Here is a 22,299-nt window from a genome sequence, read left to right as displayed (position 1 = left end):
CAGGAGGCAGCTCATATGGCTCCCGCAGCGCAGCACCACGCCCCCTTGCGGCCGAGAGGAGGATTTACACCCTTCCCAGCCAGAGCCCATCAAAGCTTCGCTTGCAGGGAAACCAGTTAACAAGTGGTTCTAAAACCGCTTCTAAATTTAACAACCGGTTCGTGCAAACCAGTGAGAACCGGCTCAAACTCACCCCTGGATTCAGGCCTGGCTTCTCTGGTGAAGGTTACAAACCAGTTCGCTCTGTAGCTCCCCTGTTCTCCCGAGTTTGCTGATTTCCCAGAGCTGGGAGGGAGCAAGGCCTAGGTCTTCAACGGTATTTAGGCGTTTAACCCAAAACCTGGAGGGCTGTTTCAGTTTGATCCCAGCAGTGAGCCTGCCTAGTAGATGGAGAGGGCCCCCCCCAGCTGGAAGGAGGTTCTCTGGCTGTGGGCTCCTCTCTCCATGAGTAGCTGTGAGCACGATGTGAAGCTACAGCTGGTCATAGGGTTCAGGTGCTCTCAGCCTAGGAGGGTTGTGAACGGGTGTCAAACAGCTGCATTGGTACCTCCCTACTTGAGAGCGGGGTCCCAGCTAGACAGCAGGTCTCAAGGGTTGGGGTCCCTGGTATGGAAAAGGTTATAAACCTGTCATGGTTATAACCCTGCATCTGTCCAAGTAATGAGAGAGCAGGAGCAAGTCTGCTTGTGAGTGGGATTGATCAGGGCCACATTATCGACTCAGACTAGACCCCTGGCTCCTGGAGTCATGTGATTACCTCAGACTGTTGTTGTTGGGTTTTTTTTGTTTTTTTTCATCTCAAAGGGCTGTTAACCACAAAACCTGCTGTTGGGGAGCCCCCCCCCCAAGACCACTCCAGTAAAGGACTCTGCATGTGGCAGGAGGGGACGAGTGAACCATCTCCTTGCCCTCTTCAGTCCCCTGCATCATGGGAAGAAAGTGGTGCACAGACCCTGGAGTGGGAATTATGGACTTTTGTGAACCCTGCAACCAAGGGGAGATGCTGGGAAGAGGACTGTGGCCCAGGAAGGGCGAAGGGCTTGTGTTGTTTTGTTTGGATTCTCACTCCTCCCAGAAGAGGGAGGACACTTGTTGCCGTGGTGACTGTGGAGAGCTACACGGAATTTATTACCCAACTGCTGAGGGGAAACTGAGGCATGGCCCGAGTTCAACTGAGGAACAGGCTCACCGGCTGCCAGGCCAGGTAAGGGCCTCTTCCAGAACCCATTCACTGAGAACTGGTGGCTGTGGGGATTATTTTGATGCAGAGTTTTATGGTGCTTTGCAAGGTGGTGGCATCAAACTGTGATTTCATATGTGGTTGTTCAGGTTATTGTGCCCACCATCCCTGTGGGATCTGTGTGCTAGCTAAGTGGTATGACTAGCACCTGTCTGTGCTGCCCATCCTCCACAGTATCTGAGCATCCTCCATGGAAATCAGTGTTTTCCTTTGTCTCTGTTTCCCTCCCCAGAAGAAGAACTGCCTGTCTCAGTTTACTGTTCTGTATTGACACTCTTCACTGTGGTGTCTATGCACCTCCCATGTAAAATCAATAGTTAGACCCTTAGTGGTCTTCATGGAGTCTCCTGCACTCTTCCCTTTTGAGGTAAAACTCTGCGTGAGGTAGGTTTTGGCTTTTTTTGAATTGGTTGGCTGGCTTGTTTCAGAGTTTTTTGTTCTGTTATGGGGGGTGGGGGGGTTGTCAGTGTTGAGTGGTGTCATTGTTACAGGGCTTCCCCTCTGTTTGTTGGGGAATCTGTGGCTGGGCACTACTGCACCTGGACCTTCCTCAGTCTCTGCTAGTGAATTGACACCTTTAGTTTCTTTGGCTTTAGTTGAAATGTAGCAGCCTGGTACAGGGAGACTCTGTGCTCCTTGTGCTGAGTTTGCTGTTGAACGTAAGAATGGCCAAACTGGGTCAGACCAATGGTCCGCACAGCCCTGTATCCTGTCTTCAGAGTTTGGCTGTTGCTAGATGCTTCAGAGGGAATGAACAGAACAGGGCAATTATTGAATGACCTGTCCAGTCCCAGCATCTGGCAGTCAGAGGCTTAGGGACACCCAGCATGGGACTGTGCCCCTGACCATCTTGGCCAATAGCCATTGATAGATACATTCATGGAGGATGCATCCAATTCTTTTTTGAACCCAGTTGTAGTCTTGGCCTTCACACTATCCCCTGGCAATGAGTTCCACAGGTTGACTAGGCGTTGTGTGAAGCAGTTCCTTAGATTTGTTTTTAACCTGCTGCCTGTAACGTCATTGCATGACCTCTGGTTCTAGTATTATGCAAAGGGGTAAATAATAGGTTTTCTCTAACATTCAGGATTTTATAGACCTCTATCATATCCCCACTGAGTTGTCTCTTCTTTTTTTCCCAAGATGAACAATCCCAATCTTTTTAATCTCTCCTCATATGGAAGCTGTCCCACACCCCAGTCATTTTTTGTCACCCTTCTCTGTACCATTTCCAATTCTAAAATATCACTTTTGAGATGGAGCTACTAGAATTGCATGCAGTATGGAAGGTGTGGGGGAGCCCTGGATTTGTATAGTGGCATTATGATAAGAAGACAAAAAATATCTCTCCCATTCTTAAGTCTGTTAGCAGTTTTTGACAGCCGCTGCACAGTGTAGCTAGTTCTTTGAAAACATCTGCTTAGTGCAGGGGTCTCAAACGCAAATGACCACGAGGGCCACATGAGGACTAGTGCATTGAACCAAGGGCCGCATCACTGGCAACCCCCTCGCCGCCCCCGCTGCCTCTGGTCCCACCTCGACTCCACCACTTCCATTAGGCACCATACCTGCTCTACCCCTTCCCTGCCCCAATCCAACCCCTTCCCTGAAGTCCCCACCCCAACGCTGCCCCCAGGGGGTGCAGAAAGATTGCAGGGTGAGGCAGGAGGCTCATGGCCGGGCATTGGTGGGTGGGATGCAAGAGGGTGAGGGGTGTAGCAGCTGGCTCAGGACAGGGAGTGTGGGATGTGGCAGGGGGTTGGGGTGCAGGATGCGGGCTCCAGCCCAGCGCTGCTTACCTAGAGCAGTACCAGGGCCAGGGCAGGCTCCCTGCCTGCCTGTCTTGACCCCCAGCTGCTCCATTCCAGGAAGCAGCAGGAACCGTTTCCCTGCAGCCCCTGGGGAAGGGGCTCAGGGTTCCGTGAGTCTGCAGCTCTTGCCACGCCTCCAGGTACCTCCCACGAAGCTCCCATTGGCTGCGGTTCCCTGTTCCCAGCCAATGGGAGCTGCGGGGGCGGTGCCGGGAAGGAGGCAATTCCTGCTTTCCCGCCCTGGACAGAAAGAGACGTGCTGCCAGCTGCTTCAGAGAGCAGTGCGGGGCTCGCAGCCACAGGGAGCAATCCCACAGGTAGGCAGAGGGGCGGGGAGCTTGGTGGGCCACACTCAAGAGCCCTGCCAGCCGCATGTTTGAGACCCCTGGTTTTAGTGACTCCAAAATTTTTCTTGAGTGGTAACAGCCAATTTACCCCCCAGCATTAGCTCTGTGTAGCTGGGATAATTTTCCAACCTGCCTCCTTTCCCCAGCGCGCACAGACAGCGGGCTGGGGGCAGGGAAGGCGGGTTCTGCACCCCGCAGTGCGGGCCCTGGCTTGTCCCCTGGGTCAGGTTCTCCCTGGTGGAAGTGACGGCAGGACCGTCCTTCCTGGGGTGGGGTTCCCACTACTAGCGCCGATTGGCTCGGCTCTGACTTGGAGCCAATCAGAAAGGGGACGAGAGGCTCTGCCATCGCTTTGTGGCGGGTCATGTCCTTGGGCGCTGCGTGCGCAGGCAGTTGTTCTGCGCAGGGCTCTGGGTCTGCCCACTCGGGTTTCAGGTGAGAGCCGGGCCGAGCCGGGCAGCGCGTGTCTCCGAGCTGGGTCAGGGATGCGCTGAATCAGCTCCAGGGACGCAGCTACCCCCAGGCACCCCCCACCCCCCCGCTGAACCTTGGGCTCCGGCTGCTGCCTATTCCCGGAACCTGCGTTGGGGGGCCGCAGTGCAGCTGGCCGGAGAGAGCGGGGCTGGGGCCGCAGCATCTGTCGCAGGTGCCGGTTTCCCTATGGGGGGTGGGAGCAGAGCCCCGCCAGAGACAGGAGAGGGGGAGGCTGGAGGGGGGCAGTGGCTATTTCCCCCCACCCCATGTCATGGTGGCAGTGGGGGAAGGAAAGCGGACACGGGCTCTCCGGGGGGAGCCAGAACTTCCGGAGCAAGAGCCCTTGGTGTGGGAGGGGAAGCGCCCTGAGCAGCCCGTGGAGGAACACGGGCCCGGCCCAGTGACCTCTGTGGCGGCCGCGGGGAGCTCAGCCCGGGACTGGGGGGAGAAGCAGGTGAGCGCGGGGCAGGACATGCAGCTGTAGCACTGGGTGTGTGTAACCGGGAGCCCAAACCCTCCCCCCACCCCGCCTGGTCCCAGAGCTCTCAGTGTGGGGAGGGGGAGTCTTCCCCCCTACAACCCATGCAGAGCCCTGCCCCACTGCACCTCGTCCCCAGAGCTGTCAGTGCGGGGAGGGGCAGTCTGCCTCTCCCCCAATGCACGCAGAGTCCCCCCCACACCTAGCCCCCAGAGCTGTCAGTGCGTGGGGGTGGGCTAACGTCCCTCCAAGCCCTACACCAGGATAGTCAATAGGTGAACCACAGACTAATCTGGACCACCAGAAACTTTTGAATGGACTGTCAAATCTTATTATCATTAGAGTTTGGGGTGGTTTTTTTTGTTTTTTTTTTTTGGTATTTTCTCTGGCGTCTGGATCTTTACTACACCTTGGCCAAGAACTGTGGATCTTGACAAAAAATAACAGACCACCCCTGCCCTAGGCAGAGCTCCCCCACCCCACTTCCCGAGTTGTCAGTGCAGGGAGGAACGGAAACCCCCCAGCCCCATGCAGATCCCCCACCCCTCAGAGCTGTCAGTATTTGGGTGGGGGGATGAAGGCAGATTGATTTAAATTAACCAGATTTTAAATTTCCACTGTTAATCATGATTTAAAGCAGCAAGCAGGTACCTCCACTTAAACAGACAGTTTTCATCTAATTTGCCGTTTTTACTTTTTAGTTACTTTTCCTAAAGGGAGGCTGATTCTCAAACTGATAACCACTAAAACCTGTAGATCTACATCTAAATAAAGCTTTTACAGTAAATTTTGTATTTTTTCTTAACCAGGAGGATACACTATATCTAGACACATTAATTGCTTAAATAATATAGCTCCATGTACAAATATTCAGATTTTCAACTTTTTAATTTTTGTGAATTTTTTTTGTTTTTGGTCAAGCTTTATTTGGATGGAACTCAGAATTAAATTAAACTTAAATTCAGCATTTAAATTTTTTTTAATAAAAATACCTTTAAATATGCTGGATACGTTAGGGGGAAAAGGGTTATCAAAACATGTTTTGCATTTAAAACTGATTACTTAAAGTCATGTATCCTGCCCATGAGCAGGGATCACAGCTGCTATGATATAAATAAATAAATAAGGTAATAAATACCTGTAGTTAGTGAATTGAACTGATTGTTTTTAGTCATCGTGGGTGGGATCAGCAAAAGTACTTACATGCCTAAATCCCAGTTTTGGCTCTGCTCAGGGCCGGCTCTAGACCCCAGCATGCCAAGCGCGTGCTTGGGGCAGCATGCCGCGGGGGGCGCTCTGCCTGTCACCGGGAGGGCGGCAGGTGGCTCCGGTGGACCTCCCACAAGCGTGCCTGCGGAGGGTCCGCTGGTCCCGCGGCTCCGGTGGACGGCATGTCTGCAGGAGGTCCACCGGAGCTGCGGGACCGGCAACCGCCAGCACGCCCCCTGCGGCATGCCGCCCTGCTTGGGGCGGCGGAATTGCTAGAGCTGCCCCTGGCTCCGCTCCAATCCACAAAACTTCTGACGAACCCGATAGGCCCCTAAACTCATTTGGCACTTAAGTTTGAGACTAAAAGTTCTCTAGGTGTCTGTTTTAGCCTTTGAGGATGTGCATTGTTGCCTCGTGTGACTCATCTGGACATCCCATGTGGTGATCTAACCACTGGACTAGAAGTTATAAGGTGGCATCTCCTCTTTCTCTGGCTTTTGTAGTCAATTAGCCTCCCTGTGGTGTGAATTTAGGTGCCTCTCTCTAAGAGGGGCAGAGATTAGGACACACCCCACTGGTCAGCATCTCCCATTGGTTGGCTTAGGTAGCTCCCCACCTAACATGCTGGCTCCCCATTCATTTGATAGGAGCCTGTGTGCCTAAATCAGCTTTGTGGATCACAGTGGTGTTTCTTGGATTTTCTAGCTGCCTACAAGCTAGGAGCTGTGGGGCAATGCCCGAGTCCTCTGTGGCTCCTGCTCCATGTTCGTTAGGACTTTCGAGCAGTGGTTCTCAGCCTATGTACCATTGTGGGTTGCATCCAATACTACCTGTATGGCCCTGAGGATGTCACATGAGCTGCAGCCATGTGCTGATTGGCCTGCAGGTTGAGAACCAAGGCTATAGAGTTCCTTTCTCACACCTAGTTTTCATCCATAGATTGGATGAGCAAAACAAGCTTTGCTGCTTTTTAAACTCCCAATCAGTTTCTTATCTTTGAATAAACTGAAATGAAGAGAATGGTCTCTCTGTACCTGCGCAAGTTAACAAACTCTGTCACCGGTGCGTAGCCAGTGACTGGCACCACTTCAGTGGCCTGACTTTCTTCAAGACTTCACCAGCAAACATGTTCTGCTGGAATATTATTTCTTTTAATTTAAATTATTTTAATGGATTATAGTAAGTTTAGGCCATAACATACTGTTATTTCAAGTTTAATTTTAAATTGGTTTCTTTTAAAACCATATTTATTTAAATAAAAAAATCAAAATTTAAACCACTGATTTTTATCCAATCAAGGGGGTGCAGGGGACTGTGTCCCTTAGAGTCCTTCCAAGGTGCTGTGTCTGTGCCCTCCCAAAGCTGCATCTCAAACTCACCCCACCCCCAACTTCCCAGAGTTGCCAGTGCAGGGGGAGGCACTACGCACGGCTCTGCATTGTGTACCAGGGCACACCAGACATAGAAGGCATGTGCACATCCCTGCCTGCACCCCACACCCAGTGTTCTCCCTCTCCTGCCCAGATCCGAATTGAGGAGTGAGAGGAAATGGGGAATCTTCAGTGAGGGGCCTGATGGCACAGGAGTGGGTTGGTTACTGCACCATTCTTAGCTCTGGGCTTTTGTTCTGATGAATGGGGGATGGGACACCACAAACAAACCCACTGACCCTTATGCTGTCCTGACTGTGTCACTGCAGATTCTAGGTCAGCTGGGAGAGGAGCCAAAGCCAGGGACACTGCACTGGCTGGCGCTGACTCTGCCATGGCCGTGTAGAGCCATTTCTTGCAGCTGGCTCCAAGCTGATCAGAGTCCAGCACCCACCGCTGCCTCCCTGAGAAGAGAGATGGGGAACTGGGCGGAAGCAGATCCCCCTGGACAGCCTCTTAACAACACCATAGACTTGGAGAGTGGAGGAGAACCAGGTAACTGGAGCTTCCCTGCCTAGGAACAGGCTGGAGGGAGGAGATGCCTTTCAGGGGTGGGTGTAGCTGTCTTTCCTCCTCCTCCTTCCCCCACCCCTGCCCCATGCAGCAGAGCCTGTATTGCTCCAATGGACTCGGCTCGTGCAGCACATGCTCTCTTGTGTGGCAGTTGCACGTATGATTATTAGGACTGTACGTGTTCTACCCCCTTGAAAACGTTTGGCTCGTGTCTCCCTGGGTTGCTCCTGTCACTGCTTTTTCCTTCTGGTTGTTTGTCCTTCCAGTGTGTGAGCTGAGGTGTTTGCACTCATAACCCATGCAGAGCCCTGCCTCCGAGCATGGCCAGGAGCAGGTGTAGCTGCCTGTGGACACAGCACATTCATTTGTGTTTTGCCAGTGAATGTATCATGCTCTCAGATGTGTCTCTGGGCACTAGGGAAGAGGATTTGCTAAGACTGAACTCCAGCAGGGGTTCCCTGGGATGGAGGAGGCTCTTCCAATGTTCCTGCCAACCTTTGGTTGTTAATTATGGCAACTCTGGATATTTCATGTTAACCATATAAATGCTCCAACCCTTTAACTTTTCCTAAATTCTTTTTATCAATTTCCTGTGACAGTGAGTTCTGCAGTCTAATTATACATTGGCTGGAAAAAATAGTTCCTTTCCCAACCCTTTAATCTAATTTAATATCCCTGTCACATGGTCTGCACAGGTTTTTACTCTGTGATGCCTGGGCCCTGTGTTGGCTTTCTTCGGTGCTTCACCTAGCTGCAGGGCCCAGGTCACCCACTCCCAGCCAGCCACCATAGCCACCCATTCGAAAGTCCCCAGGGATGCATCTGTGGGGCCCATCTTGCAGAGCCCCACCCCGGCATCCCCCAGTGCCAGATTCACCATCTTTTAGAGGATCTGTTGGGTCGCTGACTGTTCCCTGATAAACTCCTGGAGTATCTGCTGTTGGCCTGCCTGCCATATCATCAGGGCCTGTCGTTCTGACTGTTGGGACTGTTGCATTTCTTGCACCATGGTCACCAGCCACTTTAGGGTCTCCTCCATGCTGGCAGCCACTATTAATGATGGCTAGGAGGATCCTGGACGAGCCCCCAGTGTCACAGGGTCTACACAGGTTTCCACTCTCTCATGCCTGGGCCTTGTGTTGGCAGGGCCGGCTCTAACATTTTTGCCGCTCCCCACCCCCCAAGCGCCGCGTCGGGCCGCCCAAGTCCCCCCGTCCCTCCCCCGAGCACATGCTTGGTAGGCTGGTGCCTAGAGCCGGCCCTGCTGCTATGAGTTGAGCTAAGTAGCGACAGCTGGGCTGAGGAAGGCTATAAAAGCCCTGAGGAAAGCTCAGGCAGGAGGCTGGCCTGGGAGGGTTACATCTCTGTCGCCTCTCCAAAAGAAAGGAGCCTTATGGGCCAGGAGACCCTGGGAGGGTCTGACTGGGGATAGCTGTTGGGGGGAAGGGGAGATAACACTGTTGCACTGTAAATAAAGACACAAGGGTGAAGCACCGAAGAAGGTGTGGAGACTCTATTTTAACCAGCCAACACACGGGGCCGGCTCCAGGCACCAGCCTACCAAGCACGTGCTTGGGGCGGCACCTTGGGAGGGGGCGGCAATCGGGGTTTGTTTTTGTTGTTTTTGGTTTGGCCAGGCAGCGCTTGGGGGGGGGGGGGGGACTTGGGTGACGCTGGGGGGGCGGGGACTTGAGCAGCCCGACGCGGCGCTCGGGGAGGCTGGGACTTGGGCGGCGCTCTTCTTTTTTTTTTTTTCTTGGGGTGGCAAAAATGTTAGAGCCGGCCCTGCATAGCAGTGAGCCAGCCCTCATCTAGGCCTGCAGCTGGGCTCTCTGCTGACTGCCTGGCCTCCCTACCAGACATTAGGGCTTTAGCCAGCATTTTAGCAGGGCATTCAAGGGATTTACCCCTGCCCTGCCACAATCCCCTTGTGACGTTACTGACATAACCTGTGACCATATAGATCATTGTTGCAACCACTGTTATGTATTTGCAGCCAATATTGTACAAAGGGTGTCATGTAAGGTGTCTATAGAAAGGTTATGATTTGCTGGTTATGATCATGCTATCTGTGTGTGTGTGAATTTTTGTAGTTGAAGTTATAAATATTGGCTACATACTTGTATATCCAGGTGTTTTGATTCTAAGAAGCCTCAGTAAAACATTTGGTCAGCTAACTCTTGAGAAGGGACTATTCTCAGTAAGTGCCCAATAAAGAAACACTTAAGAGACAGTGAACCTTGGGCAATGCCAATCCACATCTGAGCTTTCCTGAAAAGGTTCAAACTAGCACGTAAACCAGGGGTAGGCAACCTATGGCACATGTGCCGAAGGCGGCACACGAGCTGATTTTCAGAGGCACTCACACTGCCTGGGTCCTGGCCACCGGTCCAGGGGGCTCTGCATTTTTAATTAATTTTAAATGAAGCTTCTTAAACATTTAAAAAACGTTATATACTTTACATGCAACAATAGTTTAGTTATATATTATAGACTTATAGAAAGAGACTTTCTAAAAACATTAATGTATTTCTGGCATGGGAAACCTTACATTAGAGTGAATACATGAAGACTTGGCACACCACTTCCGAAAGGTTGCCAACCCCTAATGTAAACAATGGCTTCAGCCTGCAAAGGAGTCATGTATGGACATGTGACTTGCCCATATGACTCCAGACGCCATCTTGCTGCTGAAATTTTCCACAGTAAGAACAGAGATGTCCTCCAAGGCAGAGTATTAAAAGCCCTGGAAACTCCTCCATCTTGTCTTCCCTCCTGCTTCATACCTCTGGAGGGACTTTGTACAAACTGAAGCTCTGAACAAAGGACTGAATGACCCATCCCAGCTGTGGATGTTCTCCAGAGACTTGATTTGAACCTGCAATTTATTCCATCACTGCTACAAGCCTGAACCAAGAACGTTGCCATTACTGTATGTAATTGATTCCATTTAACCAATTCTAGCTCTCATCTATATTTCTTTTATGAATAAACCTTTAGATTTTAGATGCTAAAGGATTGGTAACAGTGATTTGTGGGTAAGATCTGATTTGTATATTGACCTGGGTCTGGGGCTTGGCAGATCCTTTGGGATCGGGAGAACCTTTTTTCTTTTACTGGGGTGTTGGTTTTCATAATCATTTGTCCCCATAACGAGTGGCACTGGTGGTGATACTGGGAGACTGGAGTGTCTAAGGGAATTGCCTGTGTGACTTGTGGTTAGCCAGTGGGGTGAGACCAAAGTCCTCTCTGTTTGACTGGTTTGGTTTGCCTTGGTGTGCAAAGGAACCTCAGCCTGGGGTTGTAACTGCCCTGTTCTGAGCAATTTGTCCTGAATTGGCACTCTCAGTTGGGTCCCACCAAAGGGCATCATTGTTACACCCCTTGCTCTTGTGTTAGGAGACAGGGAGAGCAAAGGGAAAGTGATAACTACCCATTCAAGGGACAGGCAGGAGGCTACATCTGCCTCAGATATAATCAAGGCAGGCCCGTCCCATTAAGCATACTGCTGCCAATCAAGGGAAATTAAGGAGGGGTGCACCCACAGTACCACACCAGGCCACAAGGGGGCGTGCAGGGACTAAACAAATAAAATAAATAATTGGAGATATACCAATCTCCTAGAACTGTCCAGACCCCTGCCTTCACTAGCAGGACCAAGTACTGATTTTTGCCCCAGATCCCAAAGTGGCCTCTCTCAAGGAGTGAGCTCACAACCCTGGGTTTAGCAGGCCAATGCTCAAACCACTGAGCTATTCCTCCCCCACAGCTTTATCATCAGAAGTTCCCAGTCTGCCTTCTGTCCCACCTGTTATTGCCTAAACTGTTTATCCTGTCCTCTCTTTCACCTCCATCTATAGTGAACAATCCCAGGCTTTTCAAACTCTTGTCATGGATTTTCCAGGCCTCGGGTCATCCTCCATCCTCCTCTGAATTCTGCAGGGTCCTTTCTGGGGATTAATTGAACTGGTGATTTGGGGAGTGATGTTCTCCTTTGCAGTCTGAATGGGAGTTCGAGTTAATATTTGTGTCCAGAGCTGAGACAGAACCATTTAAGACGTCAGAATAAATATCTGCTGTGTGTCAGATCAGAGCCTGATGGCAAACCATTCTAATTTGAGTCAGGAAAACTCAGTGGTTTGAGCATTGGCCTGTTAAACCCAGGGTTGTGAGTTCAATCCTTGAGGGGGCCATTTAGGGAACTGGAGTTTCAAAAAAAAAATTTAGCAAAGGGTTGGACTAGATGATCTCCTGAGATCCCTTCCAACCCTGATATTCTGTGATTAACAGGTTTTGATCTTCCAGGTCATCCAGCTAATTCCAGCTCCAGGAAACCTGCAGTATGGGATCGTCCAGCTGCCCTCAGAGCCATAATCGTGGTTACGACGGTCGTCATCGTCGCTCTATTAGCAGCTTTGATAGGTAAGTTCCCAACCCCCGATGATTCAGTCTCTGGGTGTGGAGCTTTCTTCCTTCACGGCTCACAGCTCCACCTCATCTCCCCCCTGGCCTCTCTGCTTTAGCAGTCAGGTCACACAGGAGCCTCTCTAGGCTCTTTCATGGCCCCCTACTCCCTTCCATTGTCGTACCTGAGAGCATCACAGACACTAACAGATTTCTCCGCACACCCCTGTGAGGCAGGGACGTGTCCTTGTCCTTGTTTTGTGGCAGGGGAGCCAAGGCACCGGGGCTGGTTCCACCAAGGGCACTAAAGGGCCGAAGTCTCCATTTCAGGCACCCTGTGATCTGCCAACCGGGGGGGCGCCTGAGCTCACCTGGGGACGACACTTTTGCTGTGGAAGTTCCCTCAGTGTTTCATGTTCTGCCTCTGGGCGTGTGCTGCTGCTTGGCTCTCAGCACCCAGAGGCCTGTCGTACCCGTGGGGCGGGATCTGGCAGGTGTGCTTAGGCTGCCGGCCTCTGTGAAACAGGTGGGGGACAAGGAGACCCCCCCACCCTTAACCCTGCCCTGGTGGTAGGGCCCTTCCCTGGGATGTGAGACCCCAGTTCCAGTCTCCTCTGTCTGAGGGGAGACAGGATCTGAATTGGGGTTGCCCACCCCACGGGAGTGCCCAGCCACGGAGCTGTGGGACAGTCTGGGGGTGTGTGTCTCAATATTTCCTGCTGATGTTGTTCCACTTTGATTTAATTGAATAATTAAATATTAACTGGGCCAGAGAGTTAGAATCCCTCTGATCTAGTGAGTAGGGCGCCCACCTGAGAGGTGGGAACTTCCTGCTCACCAGGAGAGGGGACTGAAGCAGGGTCTCACGTCGGGGTGAGAGCCCTGCCAGTGGGTTAAAGGTGATCAGGGAGGTCGTCTTCTCACCCCCCCCCCACCATTTTCAGTGATTTGGGCACTTGCTGCTGCACTCGCTCTCCCAAGAAGTGACTTAGGTACCTGACTCCAGGGCAGGGGGTTCCCGCTGCAGGTTGTTAGCAGGGCTGGGCCCCTCCCTGCAGCCAGGGCTGAGGGGCTGAGCTCTGAGGGGGGCAGGGCGCAGGGCACAGGCCTTGTCACTGTCTCCTATTGTCTGGCTTGGGCAGCCCCTGTCTAGCGAGCTGGCTGTTGTGGAGCCCGTTCTTAGGCACCTCTCCCTCCCCCTTCACTGCGTGGGGCACCCGGGCACCCAGCTCAGGCCCTGTGGGTCCCGTTGTTGTTGTTCCAGGGGTTTCCTAGGCGACTAAAAGTTCAGTGTTGGCAAACGCCTCCATCCCTTTGTGGATCCGGCCTCAGGGACTCGCTCTGGGTCAGGCAGGGAGTCTGGCAGAGCTTGGAACTGAATCCAGATCTCCTGAGCCCCAGTCGTCCAGGGCAGCGAACACAAGACAGTCGCTCTTTTCCCGATTCCAGCCCCTCTGTTTCTCCCTTTTACACTCGGGGACTTTCTCTTCACAGCTGTTTGCATTGATGGACTGACACGGATCCAGTGTCTGATCGTCACTGAGCAGCGTAACTTGTCTGCAGCTCAGGGCTTTGAGGTGCCTGGCCTGGCCTGGCCTCATCTTCCTGCTGCCCCTCCCCTGGCTGTCCCCACAGCAGGGCTGGCAGGGGCTACAGCATCGCTGGTGTGAGATTTATTCAGCTGTGGGGGGGAGCCCCCATCACTGCAGAGGTGCTGCTGAGAATTTAACCCCTGGGGTCAGGGATCTCCAAAGGGAAGGCTCCCCAGGGGCGTTAAACTTGGCCAGTTGGTGCGTACGGGATGTGCGATTACAGGCTATTTCCATTCAGTGCGAGAGTCACTCTATTGTGCGGCAAGGTGTGGGGCTGTGGGGTTATCAGTGGGGCGCTGGAGGGTTTAGCAGCTGGGCGAGGGGTCTGGGTGCTGCTCGCTGGGGTGATTAGAAGATGCTCTCACTGCCCCCACATTCCCCTCAGTGTAGTCACACGTTGCAGGCTGCGTTCCAGGGGATCTGAGGCTTTGATACACGAGATGGGTGAGGAGGGAAACCCGCTCAGAGAGGCTGTTGGATCTGACGGACCCTCATCTTTGTTATATCCTTGGGGCAGCCGGTGTAGGAAACAATCACTTGAGGCCAGAGAGCAGGCAGCTAACCAAAACCTCCATTTTATTTACATATATACAGAGAGCTCCTCAACCGGTTGGAACCGGTTGAGCTAACCCATAATAATCTAACTCAGTTGCCATAGCAACAAAACCATGACAACCAAATACACAACAGTAAGAGCCACCCAGGGAACCTGGGCTGCTGTGGGGAGCCCCAGACATTCCACCGGCCCTGGGGGGAAAGGAGTGGGGGAGGGGCCACAGTTCCTGCACCGGTGCTCTGCCTCCCCCCACCCCCCAGCAGGTCCCACGCTCCTGCTGCCCAGCACATGGATTCTCGTACAGGCTAACGGCAGTGTCATGTGCTCACACCTTCCACAGCCACATCTACAGAGCTGGGCAGCTCAGTCCAGGAGGCAGCGCAGGGTGAACACCGAGCGGGTCATTTCTGTGACTGATCTCACGGGAGCAGGTACAATAGGCAGCGGCAGAATGTTAGAAGTTCAGAGCCCCCAAACCACCAGCAGGCGGCAGCAGAGAAGCTCCCAGACCTGCTGGGCCCCAGACAAGGACGCCTTGAAGATTGTTGTGTATTTGGTTGTCATGGTTTTGTTGCTATGGCAACTGAGTTAGATTATTATGGGTTAGCTCAACCGGTTCCAACCGGTTGAGGAGCTCTCTGTATATATGTAAATAAAATGGAGGTTTTGGTTAGCTGCCTGCTCTCTGGCCTCAAGTGATTGCTTCCTACACCGGCTGCCCCAAGGATACAACACTGGCGACGAGGGTGAGACTCCGGTGCTGCTCCAGTAACAGAAGGAAGTAGAAGTCAAGGTAAAGACCAAACAAAGGAAAAAAGCTGCTTCTTTGCACTGACTGTGAAAGTGAAACTAAAAATCATGGCTACTCTGACCAGGCCCCTGGAGCCTTTTGATGAGAATACAGAGCAGTGGCATGTGTATACTGAGCGTTTTGAGCTTTTTGGTATTGCAAATGACATTACAGAAGCGAAGAAGGTGCCAATATTCTTAACTGTTGTAGGGGCTAAAACCTACTCTCTGCTACGCAGCTTACTACACCCTGTTAAGCCTGAGACTAAATCTTACAGTGACATTGTGGAAATCCTGGGGTCTCATTTCTCCCCAAAACCACTGGTAATTGCTGAAAGATATAGGTTCCACAAAGAGACCAAAAGGAAGATGAAACAGTTGTACAATTTGTAGCCATTTTAAAAAAGCTAGCAGAACACTGTGAATTTAAAGAAATGTTACATGATGCCCTGCGTGACAGGTTAGTGTGTGGCCTGTACAGTGAAGCTATACGGAAGCGCCTACTGACAGAGGCTCAGCTTACCTTACAGAAGGCTGTTGATATTGCTGTCTCCATGGAACTGGCTACAAGGGAGGCACAATACATCGGTGCACCCCCTAGGGTGCAAAAAGTGTCACAAGAACCGACCCACAAAACTGTGCAGAGTCAAGAATGTTACCGGTGTGGCTGGGTCACCAGGCATCAGAATGCTGGTGTAAGGACCTGGTGTGTCGACACTGTGGCAAAAAGGGACACATTGAGTGTGCCTGTAAACAAAAGAAAAAGAGGCCTGTGGTCTGGCCGACAAAAAGAGGAACCCTGCATACCCTAGAGCAGGATGATCAAGGTGACACCTCATCGCAAGAGGAAGTGCCACTGCATGTTTTGTCTTTGGCAATGGGCTCACATGAATACTGGGTAACCCCGTTATTGGATGGCAAACGTATACGCATGGAACTGGACACCGTGCAGCCGTCTCACTGATCTCGAGACTGTGTATAAAGAAAAGCTACAGCATCTTCCGCTTAAGGCAACAAAAACTGTTCTGAAGATGTATACGGGAGAAGCTGTGCCTATGCTGGGCACTATTGATGTTAAGGTGGAGCTCAATGGACAGGTGGCTAAATTGCCACTGTTTGTGGTGAGAGGTAACTACCCAGCCTTAATGGGTAGGTCTTGGCTTGGGAAGATTCAACTGAACTGGGCAGAAGTGCACCGGATGACTAAAGAAGAAACCAGTCTAACCCCTATACTAAGGAAACATGCTGCTGTTTTTGGAGATGATTTGGGAAGTATGAAGGGAATCACTGTGACATTGAACATTAAACCTGGCAGTCCACCAAAATATCTGAAAGCCCGAACTGTGCCATATGCCATCAGGCCAAAAGTTGAAGCAGACCTGGAGCGCCTGGTCACCAATGGAGTCCTAATACCAGTTACCCATAGCTCATGGGCCACTCCTATCGTTCCAATCGTGAAGAAAGATGGCTCTCTCCGGATTTGCGGTGATTTTAAAGTCACTGTCAACCCAGTGTTGTGTGCAGAGCAATACCCACTTCCCCGCATCGATGACCTCTTCGCAGGCCTGGCTGGGGGACAAAAGTTCAGTAAGATTGATCTGAGTCAAGCATATTTACAGATGCATCGTCCGATGAAAAGTCCCAAGAGCTGTTGACTATTGTGACTCATAAGGGGCTTTATCGATACTGTCGCCTACCCTTCGAATAACATCTGCTCCGCCCTGTTCCAGAGGGCTATGGACCAGATCTTGTGTGGCTTGTCAGGAGTTCAGTGCTATCTGGATGATATCCTGGTCACTGGAAGAAATGAAGAGGATCACTTAAAGAATTTAGAGGCTACCCTACAAAGACTGGAAGAGTATGGCCTACGAGTTCGCAAAGACAAGTGTGAATTCTTCAAGCCCTCTGTTGAATATTTGGGACACATCATTGATTCTGCAGGTCTTCATAAGGCCCCTGCAAAAGTTAAAGCTATTGTGGAGGCTCCCACCTCGAAATGTAAGCCAGCTGCGCTCGTTTCTAGGACTCCTGAACTATTATGGAAAGTTCATCTCACAGTTAGCCACACTGCTAAAACCACTTCATGAGCTCCTTGGGCAGAACAAGGCCTGGAAGTGGACTGAAGCCTGTGATGTTGCGTTTAACAAAGCTAAGGATGCATTGCTAAATTCTGAAGTTCTAACACACTTTGATCCATCCTTACCCCTGCAATTGGCCTGCGATGCCTCCCCTTATGGAGTGGGAGCAGTCGTGTCACACATTATGCCTTCAGGAGAAGAGAGACCTATTGCTTTTGCTTCACGCACTCTAAGCAAAGCAGAAACTAACTACGCCCAAATCGAACGTGAGGCATTAGGAATTGTTTTTGGAATTCGGAAGTTTCATCAGTACCTGTTTGGGCGAAAATTTACTCTTCTCACAGACCATTGACCTCTGACATCAATTTTTGGACCTTACACAGGCATTCCCCCATTAGCTGCTAGTCGTATGCAACGTTGGGCATTGTTACTTTCAGCACACACACATGAAATCAAATATCGGAAATCCACTCTACACGGCAATGCAGATGGCCTCTCAAGGTTGCCTTTGCCGGTCAAACACCACGATAGTGCCCACAAGGAAATCTTCTACTTTGAACAGGTAGAGAATACACCCATCACTGCTACTCAGATAAAGAAGGCAACTCGCGTTGACCCAGTATTGTCCCACGTTATGGACCTGGTGATGCATGGAACATCTCGACAAACCTCTCCGGTCTCATCCAACCTTGTTCCCTACATGTCCAAGCGGACGGAGTTATCGGTCCAATCTGGTTGTTTGTTGTGGGGGAGACGTGTCATTATTCCACCACCACTGAGATCACAGATGTTAGAACAGCTACATTCCGGTCACTGTGGAATAGTGCGCATGAAGGAAATTGCACGAAGCTATTTTTGGTGGCCTGGACTGGACAGCGCTATTGAAGAGAAGGCAAAAGCATGTATGTCATGTCAGGGTGTGAGGAATGCACCCCAGTGGGCACCCCTACACCCATGGGACTGGCCTGAAAACCCGTGGCAACGTATTCACGTTGACTTTGCTGGCCCCTTGAAGGAAGCATGTTCTTGGTGGCAATAGATGCCCATTCTAAATGGCCAGAAGTCTCTATAATGCAGTCCACTTCTGCAGAGAGTACTATCCAAAAACTACGAGGACTCTTTAGTCATTTTGGTCTGCCAGAACAACTTGTGAGCGACAACGGACCGCAGTTCGTTTCTCAGGAGTTTCAAAATTTTATGAAAGCAAATGGGATACACCACATCACGTCAGCACCATATCATCCGTCCACCAACGGATTAGCTGAAAGATTTGTGCAGACAATGAAAACGCTTTGAAATCAGCAAGGGGACATCACTCCATTCAAAAGCGTCTGGATACCTTTTTACTTTCCTACAGAAACACACCTCATGCTACGACCCACGCATCTCCGGCCTTTCTAATGATGGGACGACAGCTGCACACTTGCTTTGATCTGCTGAAACCTTCTGAACCCCGACAAATTGTGCAACATCAGCAGCAATATCAAGTCATCAGATGGGCACCCAGAGCAAAAGACCGAATCTTTAGCCCGGGACAGCCAGTTTTGGCTCGAATTATACTTCCAGAGCTAAATGGGTTCCGCCACAGTCATCACTCAAACAGGACCTGTTTCCTACACAGTCCGGACTGCAGAGAATCTTACCTGGCGCGACATGTAGATCAGCTGTTGCCAGGTCATGCCAGTCCTCAGGACCCATCTGCAGTTGAGGGGTCTGACTTCACCTCTTCTGGTGAGGGATCGAATCACGAGTCACCTGTTTCTGACTGTTCTCCTCCATTACTGCCGGCGGCTGAGATACCCTTTGCCCAGCACGAGCTGATACCCTCCTCACCTGTTCGTGCTGCGGACCCTGAGCCCCTAGTGCTTTCGGGTGCAACAACACCAGTAGTTCGCCGTAATCCACCTAGAGACAGAAGACCTCCTCATCGGCTGGATCTTTAGCTAGGGCGAACCCACGGTTATGGGGCAAAATAATCCCCAGGGTTTAGCTGGGAATGGAGGCAGTCTACCCTCCTTCTCTAGTCTAGTGTGTGTTTTATTTAGGGGATGTTCTTATTGGGGGGGAGAAATATGTTGTGTATTTGGTTGTCATGGTTTTGTTGCTATGGCAACTGAGTTAGATTATTATGGGTTAGCTCAACCGGTTCCAACCGGTTGAGGAGCTCTCTGTATATATGTAAATAAAATGGAGGTTTTGGTTAGCTGCCTGCTCTCTGGCTTCAAGTGATTGCTTCCTACACCGGCTGCCCCAAGGATATAACACTTACCACACCCCGGCTCTGGCTTCTGGCCTGGGCAGGTTTCGGGGCCTCGGAAGGGAAGAGGAGCAGGGGGTGGGGCCCCATGGTGGGGGGAGGGGAGCTAAGGCCCAGCTCAGCACCCTGCCAGGAAGAGGCTGGTGCTGCTAGCAGGGGCTGCGCTTCATGGCAGGGGAGCTGATTCCCCTCTCAGGTCCCCGGCCGTGAAGCGCAGCCCCTGCCGCCGCCAGCACCATGCCTGCCCGAGGCTCTACGCCCAGGTTAACAAGTGGGCAGGCCCGGGCCCCCCATGTTAAAACATGGGGGGGGCATGGCCCTCCCCTCTTACCAACCCATTCCAGCGCCCCTGCCAGATACACTCCGCCCTTGCTCTCACCTTCCCCACTCCTTTCGCTGCACACTCTGTACATCCCCAGCCCGATGGGGGCTGTGGCCTGGTTGGCCTCTGGCACTGCCGCAGTGTGTGTGTCATAACAAACTCCAGCCACGCTGCATGTCGGATTGCTGGGCCGTGGCCTCTGAAGCAGCTGCTGCTGGCCACTCTCAGACTGGCCCGTCTCTCCCATCAGTCTGATCCCATTGGGCAGTTCTTGTTTCTGTCCCTGCTCGTTCTCCACAGAGATGAGATGGGATGAGCTCTCACCTTGTGTTTTGTGTTTTCTAGTGGTAACATCTAAGCAGCCTCCTCCATGCCCCCCTGCTGCCTCCTGGTGCCCGGACGGCTGGATCCGGATCCAAAGGAAATGTTACTATTTTTCTAAGGCTGAGGAGAACTGGACCTACAGCCAGAACTTCTGCTTGTCACACGCTGCCTCCCTGGCCGGGATTGACAGTCCGCAGGAGCTGGTGAGAAGCCGGTTAGATGCTTTGTGCCAAGCCCAGCGATCGCTGGCACCACTGACAGGGCTGGAGTCAGGCTGGGCTCAGCCCCTGTAGGGCCGAGAGGAGCCTGGGTGCCTCCCAGGCTGGGCAGCCAGAGTCAGTGCGGTTCTGGCAGCTGAATCCTGGCTGGACCTGGGGCTTCAGCCACCTCGACCCCGCGCCTGCCAGAGCCCAGGTGGGAGACTCCCTGTGCAGAGCTGGGCCGGCTCTGTCAGCCCCGGGCCAATGGGCTGCCTGGGGCTGGAGCAGGTGAGAACCTGCCCCCCCCCCAGCTCAGCCCAGCCCCAGGGTTTCCCATGGGTGGGGCGGGGGGGGGAATCCAGCTGCAGGTGAGGTCTGCTTTAGGCCTCTTCCCCTCAGCTTCCCTGCCCTGGTGCCAGGGGTCTGTCTGCCCTCCCTCTGCAGCCCCCTCTCCCTCCTGGCCCTGCTGTGCTCTGAGAAGGGGCTGCTGGGCAGATAGTGACCTTGCAGCTCAATCCCTGCTACACGCAGTAGGTGCCACAGCCCCAAAAAAGAGGCCGGGGAGGGTGAAGGGTTAATACTTATCTGCCCCCTTCACCCAGTAACCATGGAAGAGGCCTCTAGAAATCCCCTGCAGCCCAAGGTGGGGGAGCAGCACGGAGTCAGGGTCTAACACAGCTGATGCTTTTATTGGGTTTCTAAGGGTTCCCTGCTGCCATACGAAGGCAAACTGGACCACTGGATCGGCCTCCGGAAGGACACGGGCCAGGTCTGGAAATGGACCGACGGGACCGAGTTTGACCATTGGTGAGTTTTGTTCCCACCCCCCATTGATCAGAGGCTCTGGAAATGCCCCACTAGCTGCTTTAACGTCCCTTCCTGCCCAAGTGGGGCCTTGTGCTGGTGCAGGAAGGAGGATCCTGAGGGACTGAGTGCGCAGCTCCCTTCCCTGACTTGGGGTGTCTCCCCTGGTCTGTGCCTGGCACGCACTGACTCTAGCTCCGATTGCTTCTGGGTTTCAGGTTTGAAATACGTGGAGGAGCAGATTGTGCACAGCTGGATGAAGATTTCACTGTTGTCACATCAAGCTGCAGCACACCAAGAAAATGGATCTGCAGTAAATCTGATACCCCTGGGAAGGGAGAGGAGGGAGCTGTGGGAGGGGATTCGTGAACTCAAGGGAATTGGTGACCAGCTGTGACAAAGCCTTGTTCTGGTCCCCTCCATGCTGCAGCCTGATTCCTTGTTTCTTAGTCTGTCTCCAGGATTTTATCCAGTCCTAGTCATCAATTACCCTAATGCTGCCGTTTGTGACCCTTCTCTCAGGGAGACTGGTGCAGTTTCAGGGTAACTGGATCTCTATCCCACCTCCACCAGGTCTCGAGTCTCCAGCCCAAACCCCAGTGCCCTTTACCTTGGGGTTCTGCCCCCAGCAGTATCCCCACACTCTGATCTCCCTTCCCAGGGGAACCCCCAACCCTTTGACCCACCTTGCCTCCATGGCTACTGCCAGTCATCATCTAGCCCCCCCGTCACTGGGGCAGACGCAGTCTGTAATGGCCAATCATTGGCAAGGGGGTAGGTCCAGCTGCCTCTGCCTATTCCCAGGCTGCACCTCTGCGGCCCCAGTACCTCTCTTCAGCCTTTAACAGGGCCTCAAGCTGGCGCTCCCCAGCTCCTGTCGCCTCTGCTCTGCTCACTCCAGTACTAGAGTGAGACTGACTTAGCTCCTGGCTCACAGTCCTTGTATAGGGCAAGCTGTGGCCTGATGGGGCCTGGCCCCAGCTGTGGCTGCTTCCCCAGTCAGCGTAGCTTTTTCCACCGGAGCGGGATAACAGCCCTGCTACAGGCAGTGGTTCCCAAACGTTAACAACCCGTGAACCCTTTTCATGAAAATTATCAAATCACGCGAACCCCCTCTAAAAATAAATATTTCCAGGGATTTTCTCCCTTACCTGAGCACAAATTACACTGGTCTACAATTTTTGAGAAGTCGTCTGCTTCAGAGATAAAATGTGCTATTTATTATGTATTTTGATGTGCTGAATTCAAATATGACAATTAAAACAACTGATTGGCTACTGTTTCTAAGATATTTAAGTTTTTACATTTTATGTCTATGTATATTGTGTAGATAGTAGAGTTTTAATCATAAATTGTAAACCTAGGTCTTTTCATGTGTTTATGGTTGCTTTGCATGATAATATTTCACCTGTCCTGTTTATGTAACACTTTAGATAACCCTTTTGCTGATTTTTAACTAAAATGTATTATG

The 22,299-nt window shown here is 52.0% G+C and overlaps 1 protein-coding gene across 1 annotated transcript; it reads left to right on the top strand.

The window, feature by feature from the left end:
• The first annotated feature begins 661 nt into the window (after positions 1–661).
• On the top strand, positions 662–22,052 carry LOC120395000 (C-type lectin domain family 2 member L-like). The gene is made up of 6 exons (XM_039519175.1): positions 662–1,204; positions 7,259–7,484; positions 11,808–11,924; positions 19,846–20,027; positions 20,728–20,831; positions 21,047–22,052. Exons 1-6 carry the CDS (start codon positions 929–931, stop codon positions 21,195–21,197), a joined length of 1,056 nt encoding a protein of 351 aa, XP_039375109.1. The 5' UTR covers positions 662–928; the 3' UTR covers positions 21,198–22,052.
• The last annotated feature ends 247 nt before the right edge of the window (positions 22,053–22,299 follow it).

The sequence above is a fragment of the Mauremys reevesii genome, unplaced genomic scaffold (assembly GCF_016161935.1).
Source record: "Mauremys reevesii isolate NIE-2019 unplaced genomic scaffold, ASM1616193v1 Contig89, whole genome shotgun sequence".
In the NCBI taxonomy this organism is placed as follows: domain Eukaryota; kingdom Metazoa; phylum Chordata; order Testudines; family Geoemydidae; genus Mauremys; species Mauremys reevesii.
The sequence above is the reverse complement of the archived record's forward strand: the minus strand, read 5'-3'. Positions and strand labels throughout refer to the sequence as shown.

Excerpts from the sequence above, each read along its gene's own strand:
- LOC120395000 (XM_039519175.1), top strand. The coding sequence starts at position 929 with ATGGGAAGAAAGTGGTGCACAGACCCTGGAGTGGGAATTATGGACTTT. Across the intron at positions 1,205-7,258 it reads CTCACCGGCTGCCAGGCCAG|ATTCTAGGTCAGCTGGGAGA; the intron begins GTAAGGGCCTCT and ends GTGTCACTGCAG. Across the intron at positions 7,485-11,807 it reads GGAGAGTGGAGGAGAACCAG|GTCATCCAGCTAATTCCAGC; the intron begins GTAACTGGAGCT and ends TTGATCTTCCAG.